Source organism: Xenopus laevis, chromosome 9_10L (assembly GCF_017654675.1).
Source record: "Xenopus laevis strain J_2021 chromosome 9_10L, Xenopus_laevis_v10.1, whole genome shotgun sequence".
Lineage (NCBI taxonomy): Eukaryota > Metazoa > Chordata > Amphibia > Anura > Pipidae > Xenopus > Xenopus laevis.
In genome coordinates this window covers 134,700,436-134,720,998 of record NC_054387.1, presented here as the reverse complement: position 1 = coordinate 134,720,998, position 20,563 = coordinate 134,700,436, and the positions used below count along the sequence as shown (strand labels likewise).

Sequence of the window (20,563 nt, the reverse complement as noted above, 5' to 3'; positions counted from 1 at the left end):
ATAAACCAGGTTTCTCAGCCCTTCCAGGGAACCAACCATCTGTGCCTCCAGTAGCGTCACCGGATCCTCCGGATCAGTACCAAACCAACGCTTAACTGATGTTAAATGGGCAGCCAGGAAATAGCCTAACATATCCGGCGCTGCCAAACCCCCTTCCCTAATTGGTGAAGTCAATACTTTATATTGCACCCTGGGAGCCCCGGGCGACCAATAGAGTCTAGTTAGTTGGCTTTGGAGAGTCCTAAAGAACCCAGACGGCACCCATATGGGGGACTGACGGAAGAGGTACAGAAATTTAGGGAGGAACTTCATCTTAAATAAATTTATTCTGCCAATCAGAGATAAGGGAAGCCGGAGCCATTTATCAATCATTTGGGCAAGCTGTGCCATCAACGGATCTAGATTGAGCTCCTTGAATTTGTCCAGTTGTGGATGGATGACTATGCCTAAATACTTTGATGTTTCCACTGGAACCAAGGGAAGGGACGGGTCCATGTTAGTTAGAGCTAGAGGATCTAATTCCATTATGGAAGATTTTGACCAGTTAATTTTAAGGCCTGAAAAGTTGGTATGGGTATTAATTAAGGACAGGGCTGTGTGGAGCGAAGGACCTGGGTCGTTCAGATAGAGAAGAGTGTCATCAGCGAAAAGCGAAATTTTTTCCCTAAGGTTCCCTATTTCAAGGCCCCTAATATTTGGTGAATCTCTAATTAAACATGCTAACGGCTCCATGGCAAGTGCAAAAAGACTCGGTGACAACGGACACCCCTGGCGAGTCCCCCTATATAGCCTGAAAGGGGGGGAGAGCTCTAGATTGGATAGAATTCTGGCAGTGGGTCGAGTATACAGAGCTTGAATCCAAGTGATAAAATTTTTCCGGCAGCCAAACAGTACCAAAATTTGCCAAAGATAAGCCCATTCGACCGAGTCAAACGCCTTCTCGTTATCCAAGAAGGCGATGACTCGAGTACCCCTGTTCGTATGAGGTATCACCAGGTTAGTATATAATCTCCTAATATTTAACTCCGCGGCCTTGTGTGGAATGAAACCTACTTGGTCAGGGGCTATGATTGTAGTTATTACATAGTTTAGCCGTCGGGCAAGCACCTTGGCAAAACGTTTGGCATCCGAGTTAATTAAGGAGATGGGTCTATAAGAAGAGTGCAATTGGGGGTTCTTTCCCGGCTTCAGGATTAAAACTATTGTAGCATCTCGAAAAGACAGCGGAAGGGCTGCCGACTGTGATGCCAGGTTAAAAATGTCCGTAAGAAGTGGAGCTAGTTGTTTAACATACTGATGGTACCAAAGGTTAGGGATGCCGTCTGGGCCCGGGGTCTTCCCTTGAGGTAGTGAAGCTATAGCCTCCAATACCTCCTGCTCCTGAATAGGGGCATCAAGTAAAGTTCTATGTTCTAGGGATAAAGTAGGGAGATCTAACTGTTGTAAGTAAGCAGCAATCTCAGAAGAGGATTTCTGCAATTTAGAAGTGTATAGGGACTGATAAAATTCCGCCAAACTTTGGTTGATTTCTAAAGGGTCAGAAATTATCTCAGTATCATTTTTGACAAGAGAATGAATAGCAGGTCTGGCACACTCCTCTCTCGCGAGAAGAGCTAACAACTTGCCATTTTTGTCCCCCTTCTCATATAAAGCAAATTTACTATGCATATAACTTTTTGAGCACATTTCCACTGCGCCTGGGCATAGCGACGTTGCGCCAAAACATGCATAAGTCTAGAATGAGCAGAGGGGTCTTGGATGTATCTCGCCTCCGCCTCACTGAGGTCAGCTTCAGTTTTGGCCATGTCTTGATTAGCTCTTTTACGAACATAGGAGGTTTTAGAAATATATTCGCCTCTAATGTACGCTTTCATAGCGTCCCACACCATGGGCAATTCTGCTGTGTTCGCATTAGCCTGAACGAAGTGGGTTATAGATTGCTCAATGTCCTTCATAATGTCAGGGTGAGTAATCCAATACGGATTCAGTCTCCACATTCTACTGGTCGGAGCAGAATGAGGCTGCCAAGTAATTTTTAGAGGAGCATGATCTGAGATTCCTCTAGGGAGGAACTCAGCTTTGGTAATTTTGGAAGACATGGATGGCGAGGCAAAGGCGAGATCAATCCTCGACATAGCCCCTCTAGAGTAACAGGAGAACGCACGATCCTCCGGGTGACACACTCTCCAAACATCAACCAGACCCGCTATCTGCGCCCATTCCCGCAATGCCCTAGTGCCCGCCCTATAGTTGGGCGAAGTCGTTATCCTATCTATGTCATTATCCATCACAGCATTGAAGTCCCCTAGGATAAGTAGTGGGTCTGAAGGCAAGGAAGCTATAAATGGGAGGAGGTCATAAAGTAAAGAGTCATTAAATGGAGGGGGTATATACACACAAACAATAATATAAGGGAAGCCCGCCAATGAGGCGTGCAAAAGGGTAAACCTACCATCAGGATCATTCCGAACACTCAGCAAGTGAAAGGGCAAGGACTTGCATACCAAAACAGAAGTTCCCCTAGAGTAATTGGAATAAACCGAATGGTAGGCATGAGCTATCCAGATTTTTTTTGAGCGGAGGGGAATTCGAGGATTTACAGATATGCGTCTCCTGGAGACAAATAATGTGAGGACTAAATTTCCGTAGAAAGTTAAATACCAGTGTTTTCTTTAAAGGAGAACTAAGCCCTCGCACGTTCCAGGAGATGGCTGTAAGTTCAGCTGTCATCTGTGGTCTCGAGCAGTGGGTGTAGACTCCCTCCTACACAGCTAGAAGGAAAAGGGAAGAGAGAGGAGGGGAAAAGAAAAGAGAAGGTACAGCAAGGAAGAGAAAGGACAGAAAGACATTCAATCCCAAAAACCCCCACCCTACATCCCCCAACAGTGGAGGAATGCCAAACCCTAAACATAGCGTAGTCTAGAGGGGTGCGCCGAAACTGTACCGCACACGCAACCAAAAAAAATGTAACTCCCGTAGTAGTGAACACAATGACAAATATAAAGTCAAAATTAAGTAATGTCCTTAGCATGGCTCCCTGGGACCGCTATACAGGGCAATAGTCCAAAGCAACCAATCGAGACAGTCAAATGGCATGACAAAGAACTAGGCACAAACGGCAACCGCCTTGTAAAGTACCTTAAGCGTGGGCCCATAAGAGAGTCTCGAAACAGTAGGAAGTATGTGCCAACCTATACTTACAAACAGTAAGAGTCGAATCCTGGAGGTGATACAGCAATTAGCGTTGATCTAGCCAGTTGGAGGCCTCAACTGGAGAGAGAAAGAAATGAGCTTTGCCCTCTGCAGAGACCCTTAATTTGGCAGGGTATAACATAGCATACTGTAAGCCAACTTCTCTGAGGCGACGCTTGACTCCCATGAATTGCTGGCGCTGCTTCCGAAGCTCATTCGAGAAATCTGGGTATAAGGAGACATGCGAATTCTCATAGGTAAGCTCGCCTTTCTGCCGTGCTGCTGCCAAGGCCGCATCCCTGTCCCTGTAATTTAACAGACGAGCAATGAGGGGCCTAGCTGGAGCCCCAGGCGGGGGTGGCCGGGCAGGGATGCGGTGTGCTCGCTCAATAACGAAGGCCGATGAGAAAATATCAGAGCCAAGTTCTTGTTTGAGCCAGGTTTCAAGGAATTTCGTGGCGTCCGAACCCTCAGATCTTTCGGGAAAGCCAACAAAACGAATATTGTTCCTCCTTGACCGATTTTCTAAGTCGTCAGACTTGGCCTCTGCTGCTTCCAATCTGCAGTGGAGGTCGGCAATGCGCTCTGGCAATGGAGTACTCATGTCCTCCAAATCACTCACACGACGTTCTACCTCACCAGTCCTCTCTCGGACCGTCTGGAGATCTTGCCGCAGGAGAGCAAAATCCACCTTGAGTTCTTCCACCTTCGCCATTGTAGCGGCGTGGCAGGTTTGTATAGTGGAACGCAAAGTCGCCACAACTTCCGCAAGCGTGAGATCATCTGTGCCAGGCGAATCCTCCGGACCACGAGAGTCCGCAGATTGAGGTAGGGTAGGAGATAGTGGAGGGTCAGAGGCAGCCTCCGCCAAAGGTTCCGCAGCCTGAGGGAGCGGTACAGCTACCTTAGACGGATGTGCGCGCTGCTCCTTAGGCAGTTCAGGCCTGCAGGGCTCCGCCATCTTGGAAGGCCGCACCGAGTCACGGAGATGGAGCCGAATATCAGAGGTTTCTGCCACCGGCGTTTTTTTCTTGCCCATCAGGTTACCTCGAGCAGTTATCAATGAACCCAAGCGGGTTCAGCAGTAAATATGTGCAGGATAAAGTCCGGATAAAGCGGTTAAGCCAGGGAGCTAAAGGTGCGTGCGTCCAGTCATATAGCTAGTTGGCCACGCCCCTCTATTATGATAATATTTAGCATATTTTTCAGTGTATTATCTCCCTTTAAAGGGGACCCATCACCCAAAAGAATTATTCAAAATCCTATTTTTTCACATTTGTCAAACAGAATGAACTTTAATTACACTATATAAATTATATGAATCTTGTCTTCTTAAGTCTGGGAATTCATAATTATAACAAGCAGGCAGCAGCCATTTTGTGGACACTGTTATTAAGACAAGTCTTGTATCATCTCAGAATCTTGTTTGTGCACCAGAATGGGGGACCTCATGGCGCAGGGCTATACAGTTTGTTAAAATGTTAAATATTTAATAAAATCAAGTTTTTTACCAATGATTTCATGATCATGCGATTCCTTGAGTGATCCGAAGAGTGCGCTGTCCAGGATTTTGGTGTGTGCAGCACCAGAATGGGGGACCTGATGTCCATCCCCATGTCCTGGTTACACAATTAAACGGTGAAGAGAACGGGGGAATGTGGGGAGAGCAGTGACATGTAGGAAGTGCTGAATGGAAAGTGAAAGTAATTGAATTATGCATAGAGGAGGGGCAGACAATATTTGATTGACAGCTGAGATTTTTAAATGAACTTACAACAGCTATGAATGCTTTAATCAAAAATAAAAATTGGATTTCATGTTTAATTTGAAAAGGGCTTTTATTATACAGATTTTTGTGTCTGGGTGACAGGTCCACTTTAAATAGTCCTCTGAAAAGAAAAAACAATATTCTTCCTGGGTGGAAGTATCTGGATAATGTTTATAAGAGCAGTCCATCAGCATCAGAAGGTTGTAGATCAGTTCCTGTACAGGAGTTTGCCTCCTACGTGGAAACCAGCAAGCGCAGCTCAGTCACCAACTGGAACCCTGATCAAAACAGGGAACACAAGCCAGACACTACTGGTTGTGATGTATATAGGAATATGTAAATAAGTCTCTCAACTCCCATCAGAATGAATAGAACTATAGGAAAGGTGTGCACTGGGGAATTCATAAGCAAGTGTGTGCATGGGAGGGGGTGTTTAGACGTATATTGGAGAAACAAGTTAAATGTTTAGATACTGTATGGCCTCCAAACAAGATCTATCCCACTGCAGGCTCATCTACAAGTTGGCACCCAGTCTTAATGAAATAGCATTATTGCTCAGCAACAAACATCACATTACCTAAATGTAAACTGATTTTAAACTGCACTGCAAAATATTGAACTTGCACTCAGGTTGGGGGAAACAATAGTATTATTGAAAAGAATTGCCCCTTGTGAGCACTAAGCTGCCTACAGTGGGGGGAGTGCACAGCTCGCTTATTTATTGCATTGTGTTCCATACAAATTCCACATCCTACGTCACACACATATGTATATACTATCACTTGTTTTTATAAATAGTATTGTTGTCCTCAACCATTGTGTTGATTTAATAAGCTATACCTCCAGTGGGAGATCCAATTTTCTATGATCATTTTCAATGATTTTATTTAAAGTGATTCTTCCTATGATTATGGTGTAATCTCCTTTCCTTTTGTCTCAATAGATGTTCCCTTGCCACTAGTGTCATCCTATCAATGAAAAAATGATTTCAAGTGTATTTCCTCCTTCTAATTTATAGTAAACACATATATAATTGACAAGTCATTCCCAGCTGGGTATATCTCCATTACGTTATCCAATGTGAAAGGAAAACACACCTGCCAAAGTGATATCCATGGAGTCTCGTATCTATTGGTATATGACCCTTCTTGTTCAATAAAACACTGAATATTATCTTTTGTTGGGGGGCTGAGATATAGTCTCTCGTTAAATTAGGTTTCCTCTGTTTTCCAAGGGTGAGAGAAGAGTATTTATCATACACAAGTCTTACCAATGGTCAGTGTCCATCAGCCAACAGTTTGGACAGTATTGGTCTAAGAATTATCCTATGATGAACTGCATATTGCACACAGTTGTTCATCATCTCTGTAAATACTGAAAGGCATATTAAAATATAATCAATGTAAAAGAAAAGTTTGGCTGATTTGTAAAACATTTCCCACATTGAGAATAAGAAAATGGTTTCTCTCCAGTGTGGGTTCTATAATGATCAGTTTTAAACAAAAACATTCCCACATTATGAACAAGAAAAAGGTTTCTTCCCCATGTGGGTTCGTTGATGATGAGCTGTACGTTGTGATGAAGAGACAAAACATTTCCCACATTCAGAACACTAAAAAGGTTTCTCTCCTGTGTGAATCATTTGATGACGAACAAAGTGACATCGTTTTGAAAAACATTTGCCACAATCAGAACATGAAAAAGGTTTCTCTCCTGTGTGAATCCTTTGATGACGAATAAGGTGAGATCTATCTGAAAAACATTTCCCACATTCAGAACACGAAAAAGGTTTCTCTCCTGTGTGAATCCTTTGATGACGAATAAGGTGAGATCGATCTGAAAAACATTTCTCACATTCAGAACACAAAAAAGGTTTCTCTCCTGTGTGAATCATTTGATGACTAACAAGGCTAGATTGCTTTGAAAAACATTTCTCACATTCTAAACAGGAAAATGTTTTTTCTCCTGTGTGAATCAATTGATGACGAGTAAGGCTAGATTGCTCTAAAAAACGTTTCTTACATACAGAACAAGAAAAAGGTTTCTCTCCTGTGTGAATCATTTGATGACGAGTAAGGCTAGATTGATTTGAAAAACATTTCTCACATTCTGAACAGGAAAACGGTTTCTCTCCTGTGTGGGTTCTGTGATGGACAATAAGTTCTGATGAAGAGGCAAAACATTTGTCACACTCAGAACAAGAAAATGGTTTCTCTACTGTGTGAGTCCTTTGATGACTAACAAGGCTAGATTGCTTTGAAAAACATTTCTCACATTCTGAACAGGAAAATTTTTTATCTGCTGTGTGAATCAATTGATGACGACTAAGGCTAGATTGCTCTAAAAAACATTTCTTACATACAGAACAGGAAAAAGGTTTCTCTCCTGTGTGAATCCTTTGATGACGAGTAAGGTGAGATCGATCTGAAAAACATTTCCCACATGTAGAACAAGAAAAAGGTTTCTCTCCTGTGTGAGTCATTTGATGACGAACAAAGTGACATCGTTTTGAAAAATATTTCCCACATTCAGAACAGAAAAAAGGTTTTCCCTTCATGTGGGCTCCTTGTTGATGGGCAGTAAGTCCTGATGAAGAGGAAAAAGGTTTCTCCCCTGTGTGCATTTGACTTAGATGGACAGTAAGTTCTGATGAAGAGGCAAAACATTTCCCACATTCAGAACAAGAAAAAGATTTCTGTCTTTTGTGGGTCATTTGATGTTTATCAAAGTCTCTCTTGTGAATCAGATATTTATGGCCCTCATTGCAACTGTATTTTCTATGTAATATTTTTTTTGGTGACCAATATGGATTTCCATCATGTTTATTAGCCTTCATTTTTAAGAGGCTGCATTCCATGATAGGAGAAGATGTATCTGTTCCCTGTATCTGTTCTGTAAGTGGATTAATGCTGCAATCTGATTGGTTTCCCTCTTCCCATGAAGCTGCTTCCTCTTTAATAACAACAGATATATAAGTTTTTGCCAAGCTGTTATTCAGGCTGTATCCCATGATAGGAGTAGGTGTATCTGTTCCCTGTATCTCTTCTGTAATTGGATTAATGCTGCAATCTGATTGGGTTTCCTCTTTACATGAAACAACCTCCTCTTTAATCCCATCTGATATATAATTAGTTGCCAATCTGTTATTCAGGCTGCATCCCATGATAGGAGTAGGTATATATGTTCCCTGTATCTCTTCTGTAAGTGGAATAATACTGTAATTTGATTGGTTCCCACTTTCCCATGAAGCTGACTGCTGATTAATAACATTTAATATATAATCAGCTGCCAAGCTGTTATCCAAGATGATAGGAGTAGGTGTATCTGTTCCCTGTATCTGTTCTGTAAGTGGATTAATGCTGCAATCTGATTGGTTTCTCTCTTGACATGAAGTTGCTTCCTCTTTAATTCCATTGGCTGGTGGGGACGGTTCTTTTGGAGAAATTTCAGGGTTCATATGATTTCCGTTATTATTACAGCATAAAGTTGCTTCCATATGTGCTGTAACATTGCTCTCATCTTTATATTCACAGGCTGCTAAAAAAAAGACAATTATTTATGGCTGAACAGATACACATCAATAAAAAATACAAACTTTTTCCAAGGACCACATGACATTGATCTCAGCCCACAGAGAAACACAGTAATTAATATCATCTGACAAACAACTTTGATTTGACAGAATGTGTCCAATTTAGCACTGGGTACAATTTAGCACTGGGGGCATGGACTGAAGCATGCAGGTAAGTAATCCTATAGATAAACACAATATATAGGCTCACTTACCTGTTTTCTCTTCCCACCCCTAGGTAATGAGAAGAGTAGGACAAGAAGTGGCCCCAAGGGTGAAATTAAACCAAGGTACAGAGGACAGAGGCAGACTTGTAGAAATAATGTGTCTGCTCCAGTTTACCCTTCTTGGACCACTGTTTGCTGAAATGAAATATTTTCTGTACAGTCAAGCCTGAATACAGATCCTGTGACCCTCCTGTATGTCCTGTGACATTCTACTTTAAGCTTTGATACAGATCCTGTAGAATGTCACAGGACATACAGGAGGGTCACAGGATCTGTATCCAGGCTTGATTTAGGAACAGTGACATCTAACTCAGTCAATTCTTTAAAGGAGACAAAGTTGACGTAAAAAAAAAACAAACTATTATTGTAGACAATAATGAATAATATATGGTGCTGGTTCAAGCCTTGGTTTAAATTAATATTATCTTCAAAATTCCGCTTTGTTGGAGCTCCCTCTAGATCTGCTATTGTCTCTGTCTGTGTATCAAATGAAGAGTGGTGTGTCCCTGCCAAAAGCACAGTAGAACAGGGACAGCCAATCACAGACCCAATTTCTTACAAGCAAAGGCTGGTTTTAGTTCACCACAATGAAACCTTTAGCTTTGCTGCTCTCTCAGTCTGTAGTTTTTTGGGGGTTTTTTTGCATGTTGAGAGACGCGGATTTGCTCCCTTCCCCAGTTCCATTGATCTGCACTGAAAAGTACAGGTTCTGCTTGAGTGCAAGTACACAAAGCGGACATTGTAAAAAAAATGCCTGCTTTCATGGTTTTTGGGCCAGTCTCAGCTGGGCTCCATGTACCTGCCTGCACTAAAGCAGAAGCTGTACTTGTCAGTGCAGATCAATAGAGTTGGGGAAGGGAGGGAATCCGCCGCTTCTCTCAGCATGAAAAAAATAAAAACTGAGAGCAGCAGAGCCAACACTCTGTGTATCTCAGCCTTATGGCAAAATCTGTTCTCTCATATCTGAAGTAACCAACTTAATTATAACATTCTTCCGGGTCTCCTTGAAATGTCAAACATCCTGAATAAATTCTATGCTCGGTATAAGATAGAAAGCACCCATTACTCACCCAGTGGGCAGAGCTGTTGGGGATCCACCTTTATCTCTTCCCCGTAAAGTTCCTTGTTTCCTTTTATATAGTCCCACTCGTCCAAGGAAAAATAGATTGAAACATGATGAGTCCTTATGGCAACCTGTCACACACAATGTTCCAGTCATCCGCCAGCCAGAGAAAGGGATTATCATCCACTGTTACTAAACAATAAGGGGCCGCTGTACCCACCTCTCCAGTCAGCAGCTGGATGATGTTGGACATGAGTTCCAGGATCTTCTTGTCATTCTTGTTATTTTCCTTCTGTATGATGGAGCCAGGGGCATGCAGGGCCCCCCAATCATCTGACTTCTTCCTAGGGATGTAGTGCTAAATATTGAAAGGAAGAGAGAATGGTGTTTGAGCTGCAGAGAGACCCCCTTTGTACAGACAGACAGTCTCTTGTCAGTGTGCCAGTCACAGTGCCCCTCACCTCTCCAGTCAGCAGATAGATCATCTCCAGTGTCAGATTCAGGATTCTCTTGTTCCGCTCATTTTTATCCTTCTTCTTCTTCCCCTTCATCCCTGTGTCACTCGCTTCCTCCCACATTCCCATTGGCTCCTTGTGGGAGGGACTGAGCTGGAAGTGACGCTGGAATTAAGCACTTACACATTTCTATACAGGATTATTCCCAGCAATATCCCCCCAATAGAATTACAGGGGCCTAAACCTATACCACATCGAGGCAAACTTCATATTCTGGTCCTAACTTAAAGCTCCAGTCATATTTTTCATAGGCTGATACCTCCCTGCATAGTTGAATTTCTTGGGAAAAGTCTCCCAAGCCCACAGCATTGGTCTTAATCATGGGCTTGATCCTCTCTCTCACCATTAGTGTTACCAGACCACCAGGGTAAGTTGTCACATTACCTCCCTCTAGAGGAGCCACCGGACCCCTAGGCTTATCAGGAAACCTAGAATAAAATTGTCGTATCAAACGATCAGCTTGAAAATCAGAGGCAGGGACCCACAACCTCTCCTCAGGACCATAACCCTCCCAATGCACCAGATACTGTAATTTACCTCTGACAAAATCAACTATTTTCTGCAACTGCTCAGACTGACGTTCAACAGACAATGGAGGTGGAGGAGAAGATTGACGAACAATTCTGGCAGGTTTTAAAAAAAGTATTAGGACACGTTAGAATTGTACACCCACCGATGTAATCTTCATATGCGTCTGAATAAAGCCGAAAATTTATATTAGCAGTGTCAGACTCCTGAGTAATTCTTGATCAGCGCTCCACAGCGGTTTGGAAGATTGGTGCATTAGCCGGTAAGGAGTGACCAGTGTATCGCGAGAGCTGTGATCAAGCAGGATGATACATAACTCCGGATGAGCTCTGCCATTACCGCATTGGCAGTTGATGTTTTTAAAAAAAGACACATGAAATGAATTAGAAATCTTAAGCTCAAGAGAAAGTTCCAACCAGACAGTACTGAGATTAATGATCTCAGATATTGGAAAGGGACCAATGAATTTAAGTCACAATTTAGCAGAGGAGACCTTCAAAGGAATATTCTTAGAGGACAACCAGACCTTATCACCCACCTGATACTCAGGAGACACCCTGCGATGCCTAAAAAAATAAAAAGGTTCAGGGATTATAGTCAAAAACAGTAAAAAAAAAATGCACATATTGTTCCAAAGACTGATTTGTTCTCTCCGTCTGACCATTGGTTTGTGGATGGTATGCAGAGGAGCAAAAAGCCCTCCAAAACAGAGACAATATTTGAAGGAGCTAATATATAATAGAGGAAGAGTCCAGCGAGGGACTTGGCAGAGGGGGAGGGTGGGAAGGGGAAGAAAATGGGACATTTTACTAAAACGATCCACCACTACCCAAATTACCATATTCCCTTTTGAGGGAGTTAACTCCACAATGAACTCCATGGAAATATGGGTTCATGGCCTTTCAGGGATAGGAAGCGACTGTAGCAGCCATTGAGGTAATAACCTGGAAGTTTTAGAACACTGACAAACCGGAATGAATCAATATAGTTACCAACATGCTTCCTCAAGATTACCCACCAAATTTTACGATAGAAGGGAACAGGTCTTTGTGCAGGTCTACTTTAGCGTCATGAGTCTCAAACAGAACAGACTCACAGTCTCACAAGTTCTTCTGGAACAAAAAAGTTTTCCCGGAGGCACATTCAAAGGATTATCTTGGACTTTAGACAAAGAGGAAAATAGGTCTGGACTGCCACAATCACTTCTTTACCCAAAATAGAACCAGGTTCACTAAATACTCATAATGTCCATCTCGGGGTATTCGCCCCCTTCCTTAATTTGTATTAAGTTATAGGTGCCCCTAAGATCAAGCTTTGTGAAGATAGTGGCATCCTTAACCCTATTGAATAGTTCTGAGATCAAGGGAAGGAGGTAATGATTTTTCACTGTGATCTTGTTAAGACCTCTATAATCTATAAATGGCCTGAGACCCCATCTTTCTTTTCCACAAAAAAGAATCCGGCACCTGTAGAAGAGGAAGAATGCCTTATGATCCCTCTCTCCAGGCTTTCCCTGATATATTCCTCCATAGCCTGGTACTCTGGAAGAGAGAGAGGGTATGCTCTACCCTTAGTAGTAGAGGAACCTGGAATTAAATCAATGGGACAGGCATATGTGGTGGATGGAGTTTGGCTGCCTTTTTTGAAAATACATCAGAAAAAGAGGAAAACTGAATAGGCAACCGCTCTAGGGAAGTAGCAGCAAGGACTTTGGTTTCACACACTGGACTCCACTGAATTATTTTTCTAGTGGACCAGTCTAGCCTGGTATTGTGTCGCTGCAACCAGGGGAGGCCTAGAATGATGGGAGTACAAGGGCAATCAGTCACATAGAAGGATATTGGTTCAGCATGACCATGGACATAAGAAGATTCTTGCATTTAAAAGACACCAAACCAGACCCGAGGGAACTATCATCAATGATAGACAAAGCAATGGGACAAGGGGTTCATAGGTATGCAATGTTTGTGTACAAAACTGGCATCCAAAAAAGTTCCCTGCTGCCTCAGAATCAAAGAAGGTAGAGCACTGTGCATGACCCTTATACCAATTCAAGAGGACCTAAATTAGAATTTGTGAAGAAGAGAATGACTGGGGAGTAGTAGAAACAGCATCACCCAAGCAGGATTCCCCAGACCTTCTTAGGTTTTGCCGTTTCCCATCCTCTTGGGACAAGTGTCAAGCAGATGACCTTTAGCCCCACAATGTAGGCATAAACCATTAGCCCTTCTACGACCCTTTTCCTCGGAAGACAAGCAAGTTGAACCCAATTGCATGGGTTCCTCAGTGGATCTAGGGGCAGAAAGAGATGGTTTAGGGGCCACATATGGGGACAAAGTATAAGGGGTCATCATAGCCACAACCTCCTGACATCCCTATGCCTTCTATCAATCTTAATTGCCATATGCATAAGGGAGTCAAAGGAGGGCTGCATAGGGAAATTTGCCAATCCCACCCTGAATTGACCCCTTAAAGCCATATCATTCTAGTCTCTACCACCCAGGGGCAGAACTCTGTACAATAATCCTCTACCCGCCAATTGCCTTGTCTGATGTTAAGGATCGCTGAATCCGCAGAGGTGGTGCGGTCAGGATCATCATAAATGATGACCATTGTCTTAAAGAAGGCTTCTAAAAAGAGATGGGCTGGATCACTAGCATATAGACTAAACACCCAAAGCTGGTGATCCCCCTGTAGTACGGTTATTACAAAAATTAACCCTCAACTCCACTGTAGGAAAGAAAAAAATAAATGGAGAATGCAGGCCTCCCAAAAGAAAAAGAACCTCCGCTAAACCTCTCGGGAAATGGGACTTTAGGCTCCACCATAGGGTTAACCGTAGCTGCGGACTGGAGTCTGCGTGATGAGGCTGGAGCAGACATGGCAGCTACAGGCTGCTATTGAAGGATGTACAGATGAGCTGATAGTCTCTGTAAGCACTGGATGGAGTCCTGTTCTCCTAGACGGTAAAGCAGGCACGCCAGGATCACTTCCGTGGTAGCAGAGGAAACCGCTGCACCTTCAGCGTCCATGTTGGGCCCAACGTACTGTCTCAATTATTATTCCAAACCCAGGACAAACCCAAAGGTCCCGGTCACGGCTCAGCCTTCTGCCTTTAACAACCACTTTTCACTTCGGGAGAAGCCCTCCGCTACTCGGGTGCCACCAGATCTTAATATGAGAGAACCAGGCAAGGGAACTGCACATTATGCAGAAAAGATGAACAAGTCGGGGTCACAGGCCAAGTCAATACCAACAGACAGATCGGATTCAATAAACAAGAGCGTAGTCGGGTCACAGGCCGGGTCACTATCAAAGCAGCGTGAATACAGAATCCAGAAGACTGGTCAAATAGTAGCAGAGATCAGGAAAGGCAGCAAGACAGGACTTGGTCAGGAACAGGCAGTAACAACAGTAAACACATAGAAATCTCACCCAGGAACTTTTATGTTGGGCAATGAAAACTACACAAAGAGCCCGAGTATTACTGGGATGATGCAGGAGGATAAAGATGCAGCACATTGTTTCTATAGCTAGAGGAGCATAAAGCTCTGGTACATTCTTGTTATTTGCATAATATGTCTCCTTTACAGGAGCAGTATTCCTAATATATCACTAATGTCCTTCCATTTCTATTGGCCTCAATGTGCCCCAATCCCCCCTCCCCCCAAGCCTCCCCCTTATGTCACCACAGAGTCAGCCGACAGCCTATTCTTATCCCTACTATTCCCCCACTCTCCCTACCTGCTCCCCAGTATGTATAGCTGCCCCCCACACAGCTCCAGTCTGTATCATCCCCTCAGGCTGCAGGACTAACAAATAGCAATTCACTTGTGCTGCCTGGAGCTGCTGCTGCTGCTGCTGCTGCCACATAAACTGCACTGAGTCAGTACAAAGTGTCCCTGGGAATAATCAGCTCATGTGTTGGGAACAACAAGGTAACGCTGCTCCTTTATTGCTAGTGCAGCCCCGATCCCTTACTCACCGGTGTCCCCTCGCTGCTCTGTTGCTTCCTGTAGCTGTGAGGAAGGAAGTGGGGGAAGGAGCTGAGACACTTGCTCATTGGCTGTGAGTGGAGTGTGGGCGGTACAGAGAGCAGCAGAGACGAATGATTGGATTAGAGAGCACAAGGGAGGGACAAAGAGTTAGGGACAGAGGGAAAACTCACAGATTGCTTTGTAAGTGTAAACAATAATTGAGGTTTTCAGGACTGTCAGGATCCTTAGTTGTTCAGGCTGTGAGCAGTAGGTAGGGTTGCCACTCGGCCGGTAAAACACCTGCCAGGGCCGGGGCCGGTATTACAAATTTACTGGCAATGTAGCTGCCGGTAATTTGTAATACCATTTACAAAATCTCTTGCCCGCCGATGAAAACTTTACATTTTCTTCAGCTTCAGGCAGTGGCCCCACCCCTTTTGTGACGCTACCACATGAATCCGGCCCCTTTTTGTGTTGCGCCCCATAGTCCCCACCCCTTTTTGCATCCCGTCCCGCCCCTTTATTTTTGTTGCCACCTGTTCAGTAAAAATAATATTTGATGGCAATGTTCTGTGTTTGTTTCTTCTTCCCTAGACTTGCTTTTTACATTTAGGCTAAAGGCTGATTCTCAGGCTGCAGATAAACACAGTGTAAGAATCAGCCCCTACACTGGCATCAGCCTTTCCCTGAGAAAAAAACAACTCCACACACAACAGTCTTCCCTTAAACTATACATTTATCTCTATGAGAGGTTTATGAACAGCATGGGACAGTCACAGTATTCTCTTCTCCACACTCAACCTCCAACAAACTCAGAAGTCAGCGGTGCAAAGCTTAGACCTTTTAATATCCATTTTTAAATTGTGATGCCTCACCTAATGAACGTTTTGGAGCCACTGGTAAATTTAAGAGCTGAATTTATGATTTTCAAACTGTAAATTCTGCTCTTCTGGAGCAGAGAGTGTATTTGCGCTGTCATTCCATGAGAATACTGAGCCTTAAAGGAGACACTTTGTGTAAAAAATAAGAATGTACCAGTGCGTTATACTCATTTAGATATAGAAGAATTGTGCTTAAAAAAGTAGTGTTTCAGGCTGATTTATTGAATATTTCTGCAAAAACCCTAATAATCCCTCCCTTCTCTTCCACTTGCTGCTCCCTGAATTCCCAGGCTGTGCACTCAGCTCACTGCACTGTAGGACAGGAACCAATCAGCAGCTAGCAGGACCTGATAGGGAACTGAAGCCTGTCTGTGCTTGTGTGACTGCAGGGCTGTGATTGGCTGTCCCCCTCCTACTGTGCTTCTGGCAGGGACACGCCCACCCCTCATTTGAAACACAGACAGGGACCAGAGAATATCTATAGGGAGCTCCAATAAAGGGGCTATTTTTAAAGATATTAATTTTTAGCACAATGTAATTATATAATTACCTACAAAATTACCTACAAAATTCCACTGTCATGGAAAACATGTTTTTTCCAAAAAACATCAGTTAATAGTGCTGGTCCAGCAGAATTCTGCACTGAAATCCAATTTTGAAATCTGACATGGAGCTAGACATTTTGTCAGTTTCCCAGCTGCCCCAGTCATGTGACTTGTGGCAGGCTGTTATTTCTCCTACTTAATGTAACAATCAGTCTCAGTGGGACTTAGCTTTCGCTGTTCTTAGATCTTCCAGGGAGCCGTTATCTTATGGAGCTGCTATCTGGTTACCTTCCCATTGTTCTGTTGTTAGGCTGCTGGGGGGAAAGAGGGGGTTATATCACCCCAACTTGCAGTACAGCAGTAAAGAGAGACTGAAGTTTATCAGAGCACAAGTCACATGACTGAAGGCAGCTGGGAAATTGACAATATGTCTAGCCCCATGTTAGATTTTAAAATTGAATATAAAAAAATCTGTTTGCTCTTTTGAGAAATGTATTTCAGTGCAGAATTCTGCTGGAGCAGCACTATTAACTGATGTGTTTTGAAAAAACATGTTTTCCGATGACAGGATCCCTTTAAATCACAATTAAGCCTTGGCAATCCAGGGGCCCTGAGTCCCTTTTGCATATGAAAAGTACTGGGAACTGGGATTTACAGTGCAGTGCCTTCACCTAGGGAACACTGAGGAGCACACCACAGGGAACTTCCACTAGGACAAATAATACACACAGGGGGTCATTTATCAACACTGGGCAAATTAGTCCATAGGCAGTAACCCATGGCAACCAATCAAATTGCTGCATTCATTGTTCTACTTGCAGCTGGCTTCAAAAAGCTAATCATTGATTGGTTGCTATAGGTAACTGCCCATGGGCAAATTTGCCCAGTGTTGATAAATGAGCCCCACAGTTTGCAAATGAAACAGATATAAACGTTATATAAACACAATAGTGAACTTGGGCAATCTAATACACAATGCACTCCTGCACTGGGGACATGTGGGACACTACCTAACTCACTATTAGGTACCTTACTGTTTCTTCAACACAGTCCTTGTTATAATCAAAGTCTCAATCCTCTGGAAGGGGTTAATAACCACACAGTTCTGTTCAAATAGAATGTCCCTTCCCCAGAGCTCGTATAACCCAGGTAGCGCTACCTTTCCCAAAAGTACCTCTCCCTTTGGAACTTAGCAGCCGCTCCCACATAGCAGGTAAATATACAAGACCTGTCTTCATGTCGGAGCCCCACGCTTGTATCCTTGTCAGTAACCTCCCTTGGGTGACTCACTCACCAGGGTGCTCTCAGAGGCAGTCTGTCACGTTCGGCACCCTATTTCCAGAACCCAAGCTAAGCTCCCTGGTCTCGGCTCTCACTTCTGCCCTTAACCGCCGCCTTTCACCTCGGGAGGAGCCCTCAGCTAATGGGATGCTGCCAGGTCTTAATTAAGAGGGGAGCAAAGCTAACGGTTCTGGACGAGTAAAGGGGCACGTTCGTCTCACCAGGATACTGGAAGGAAGAAAACCACAAGGAACAGGCAGGCCAGACCAGCACAAGCAGAGAATCGTCAGACAGGCCAGATTCAGGGTTGGTGTGCGTAGAAAAGTCAGTGGACAGGCAAATGGTCAGGATTAGAGAGTTCAGAGTAGTTGCAAGCAGGCAGGATCAGGATTGAAGAAGTCAGCGTAATCAGGCAGGCAAAGGTCAGGATTGGAGAGATCAGGATAGTCAGGCAAAGCAAGGGTCAATACACAGAAGATCAAACAGACAGGATTCAATATACTAAAGCACCAGGAACAACTAATTGAACCTAACAACGGGCAGTGTGCTGATACTTGAATTCCCCTTTTATACTATGCACAATGATGTCATCATGCCGGCACATAAACCAGGAAGCGCGCCGGCACACGTGCCATAGGGACATGGAACACAGAAGAGAAAGGAGCAGCACAGCGGGCGTCCATGCCGAAGGAGCGGCGTTGGACTCCGCTGCCAACTAGACCACCAGGGTGAGTCCTTACACAGTCAAACTGAAGATTACAGGCAGCCCTGCAGCAGGATAAATCTCACCAGTGGCACATTTCTCCTTCTGAGTCTCTAGCAGCTTGGCAGGGAGCAGGATGAGCTCTTTCTGTATTCCTACAGATTCAACAGCTTGGACAGTTTCACAAGACTTGGTTCTGGCTGGCTCGGTCAGAGACCCTGTACAAAAGTCAGGCACACCCTCTCTCCAAAGGATGCACTGGTGTACCCAGACAATTGGATGGCTCTCCAGCCTGTAACTTGGTTGGATGATGTCACAGACAAAAAAAAAAAGGATTTCTCTGATCCCCTACATTCCTGGCATGCCTCTACAGCAAAACAGCTATATCATTACTGTTACTTGAGATCCTAACATTGGCCTTACCTAGAGACCTGCGCTTACCCAGACCCAGTCCTTTAGATCTATCGGGGGTATCAGAGGTTTCAAGGGCCACCTTTATACCAACAGGGATATCCACAGTAGTCTTCTCTCAACTCAACACCTTATCCTCTTCAGGGGAGTCACTCTCACAGATGGAAGGCTCATAATAAGACTTCTGTACTGTAGAACTTTTGTAAGTCTTACAACTACTGGCCTGATGACCCATCACTTGGCACTAGTAGCATGTTCCATACAATCTTCTACACCTGCGGCATACTTTACACAGTGCGGATTAGGTTTCACCTTCATCATGAACTGGACAGTTTGGCTCGATATGAACATTATGATGAAACTGTTATCACCACCTCAGGGCCATCTGTTTATCTTGAATACCCTGACGCCTCTGGCTCTTTCCTGGGTCTGTCTTTGTCTATAACTATTCTTTTGATCCCAGAGACTGCAGTGTTATCAGATAACTGATTTGTCAATTCCCTGTCCCAGCATGTGTCCTTTTACCTATCTCTTTGACTTTAATATTTGACATTGATATTCACACATAAAATATTCTATACATATAAAATATTCCTGGTGAGGCTTATCTCTTACACCAGGTGGAAGCAAAGTCAGGCACACCCTCTCTCCCAAGGATGCACTGGGGTGCCCAGCCAATCGGGTGGCTCTCCAGCCTGTAACTTGGCTGGATGATGTCACAGACAAAAAAACAGGAGAAGGATTTCTCTGATCTGGATTTTATTGTTAATTAACCATATTCACAAGAGAATACTGTTATTTGGGTGGTGGTGGATAGGTTTAATAAAATAGTCCATCAGCATCAGAAGTTTGCAGATCAGTTCCTGTACAGGAAACTACCAATCACCGCTCAGTTGCCAACAGTGAGATTACACTGGAAGGCATTTACCTGAACTACTAAACTGCCAACTGGAACCCTGATCAAAACAGGGAACATAAGTCAGACACTACTGGTTGTGACGTACATAAGACTATGCAAGACTATGTAAATAAGTCCCTCAACTCCCATCAGAATGGATAGAACTATAGGAAAGGTGTGCACTGGGGAATTCATAAGCAAGTGTGTGCATGGGAGGGGGTGTTTAGACGTATATTGGAGAAACAAGTTAAATGTTTAGATACTGTATGGCCTCCAAACAAGATCTATCCCACTGCAGGCTCATCTACAAGTTGGCACCCAGTCTTAATGAAATAGCATTATAGCTCAGCAACAAACATCACATTACCTAAATGTAAACTGATTTTTAACTGCACCAATTAATCAACCTGACACATCTCGTGGAAAATTAATTTCACAAAATAGTTTCGAGTCACCGATCATAGAAAAATATTGAACTTGCACTCAGGCTGGGGGAATGATAATATTGTAATCTCCTTTCCTTTTGTCTCAATATATGCCCCTTGCCACAACTGTCATCCTATCAATCAAAAATGATTTCACAAAGTTTTATTTTTGTGTGATAAATGTATAAATACATTTATTTTCCCCTTCTAATTATAGTGTAGTAAACACACATATATAACCGACAAGTCATTCCCAGCTGGGTATATCTCCATTACGTTATCCAATGTGAAAGGAAAACACACCTGCCAAAGTGATATCCATGGAGTCTCATATCTATTGGTATATGACCCTTCTTGTTCAATAAAACACTGAATATTATCTGTTGTTGGGGGGCTGAGATTTAAACTCTCATTAAATTAGGTTTCCTCCATTTCCAAGGGTGAGAGAAGAGTATTTATCGTACACAAGTCTTACCAATGGTCAGTGTCCATCAGCCAACAGTTTGGACAGTATTGGTCTAAGAATTATCCTATGATGAACTGCTTATTAAACACTGAATACTGAAAGGCATATTAAA

At 43.5% G+C, this 20,563-nt stretch overlaps 1 protein-coding gene and 1 long non-coding RNA gene across 2 annotated transcripts; both read right to left on the bottom strand.

The window, feature by feature from the left end:
- Positions 1–5,011: 5,011 nt before the first annotated feature.
- Positions 5,012–10,094, bottom strand: LOC108703750 (oocyte zinc finger protein XlCOF7.1-like). The gene is made up of 3 exons (XM_041576629.1): positions 10,042–10,094; positions 9,829–9,952; positions 5,012–6,796 (listed from the first exon to the last, which is right to left on the bottom strand). The coding sequence occupies exons 1-3, from the start codon at positions 10,072–10,074 to the stop codon at positions 6,573–6,575; spliced, it is 381 nt and encodes a 126-aa protein (XP_041432563.1). The 5' UTR covers positions 10,075–10,094; the 3' UTR covers positions 5,012–6,572.
- A 258-nt stretch (positions 10,095–10,352) lies between these two features.
- On the bottom strand, positions 10,353–15,154 carry LOC121398095. Its single transcript, XR_005964097.1, has 2 exons — positions 14,850–15,154; positions 10,353–10,441 (listed from the first exon to the last, which is right to left on the bottom strand). It is a non-coding gene; the product is annotated as an uncharacterized LOC121398095 (long non-coding RNA).
- Positions 15,155–20,563: the final 5,409 nt, after the last annotated feature.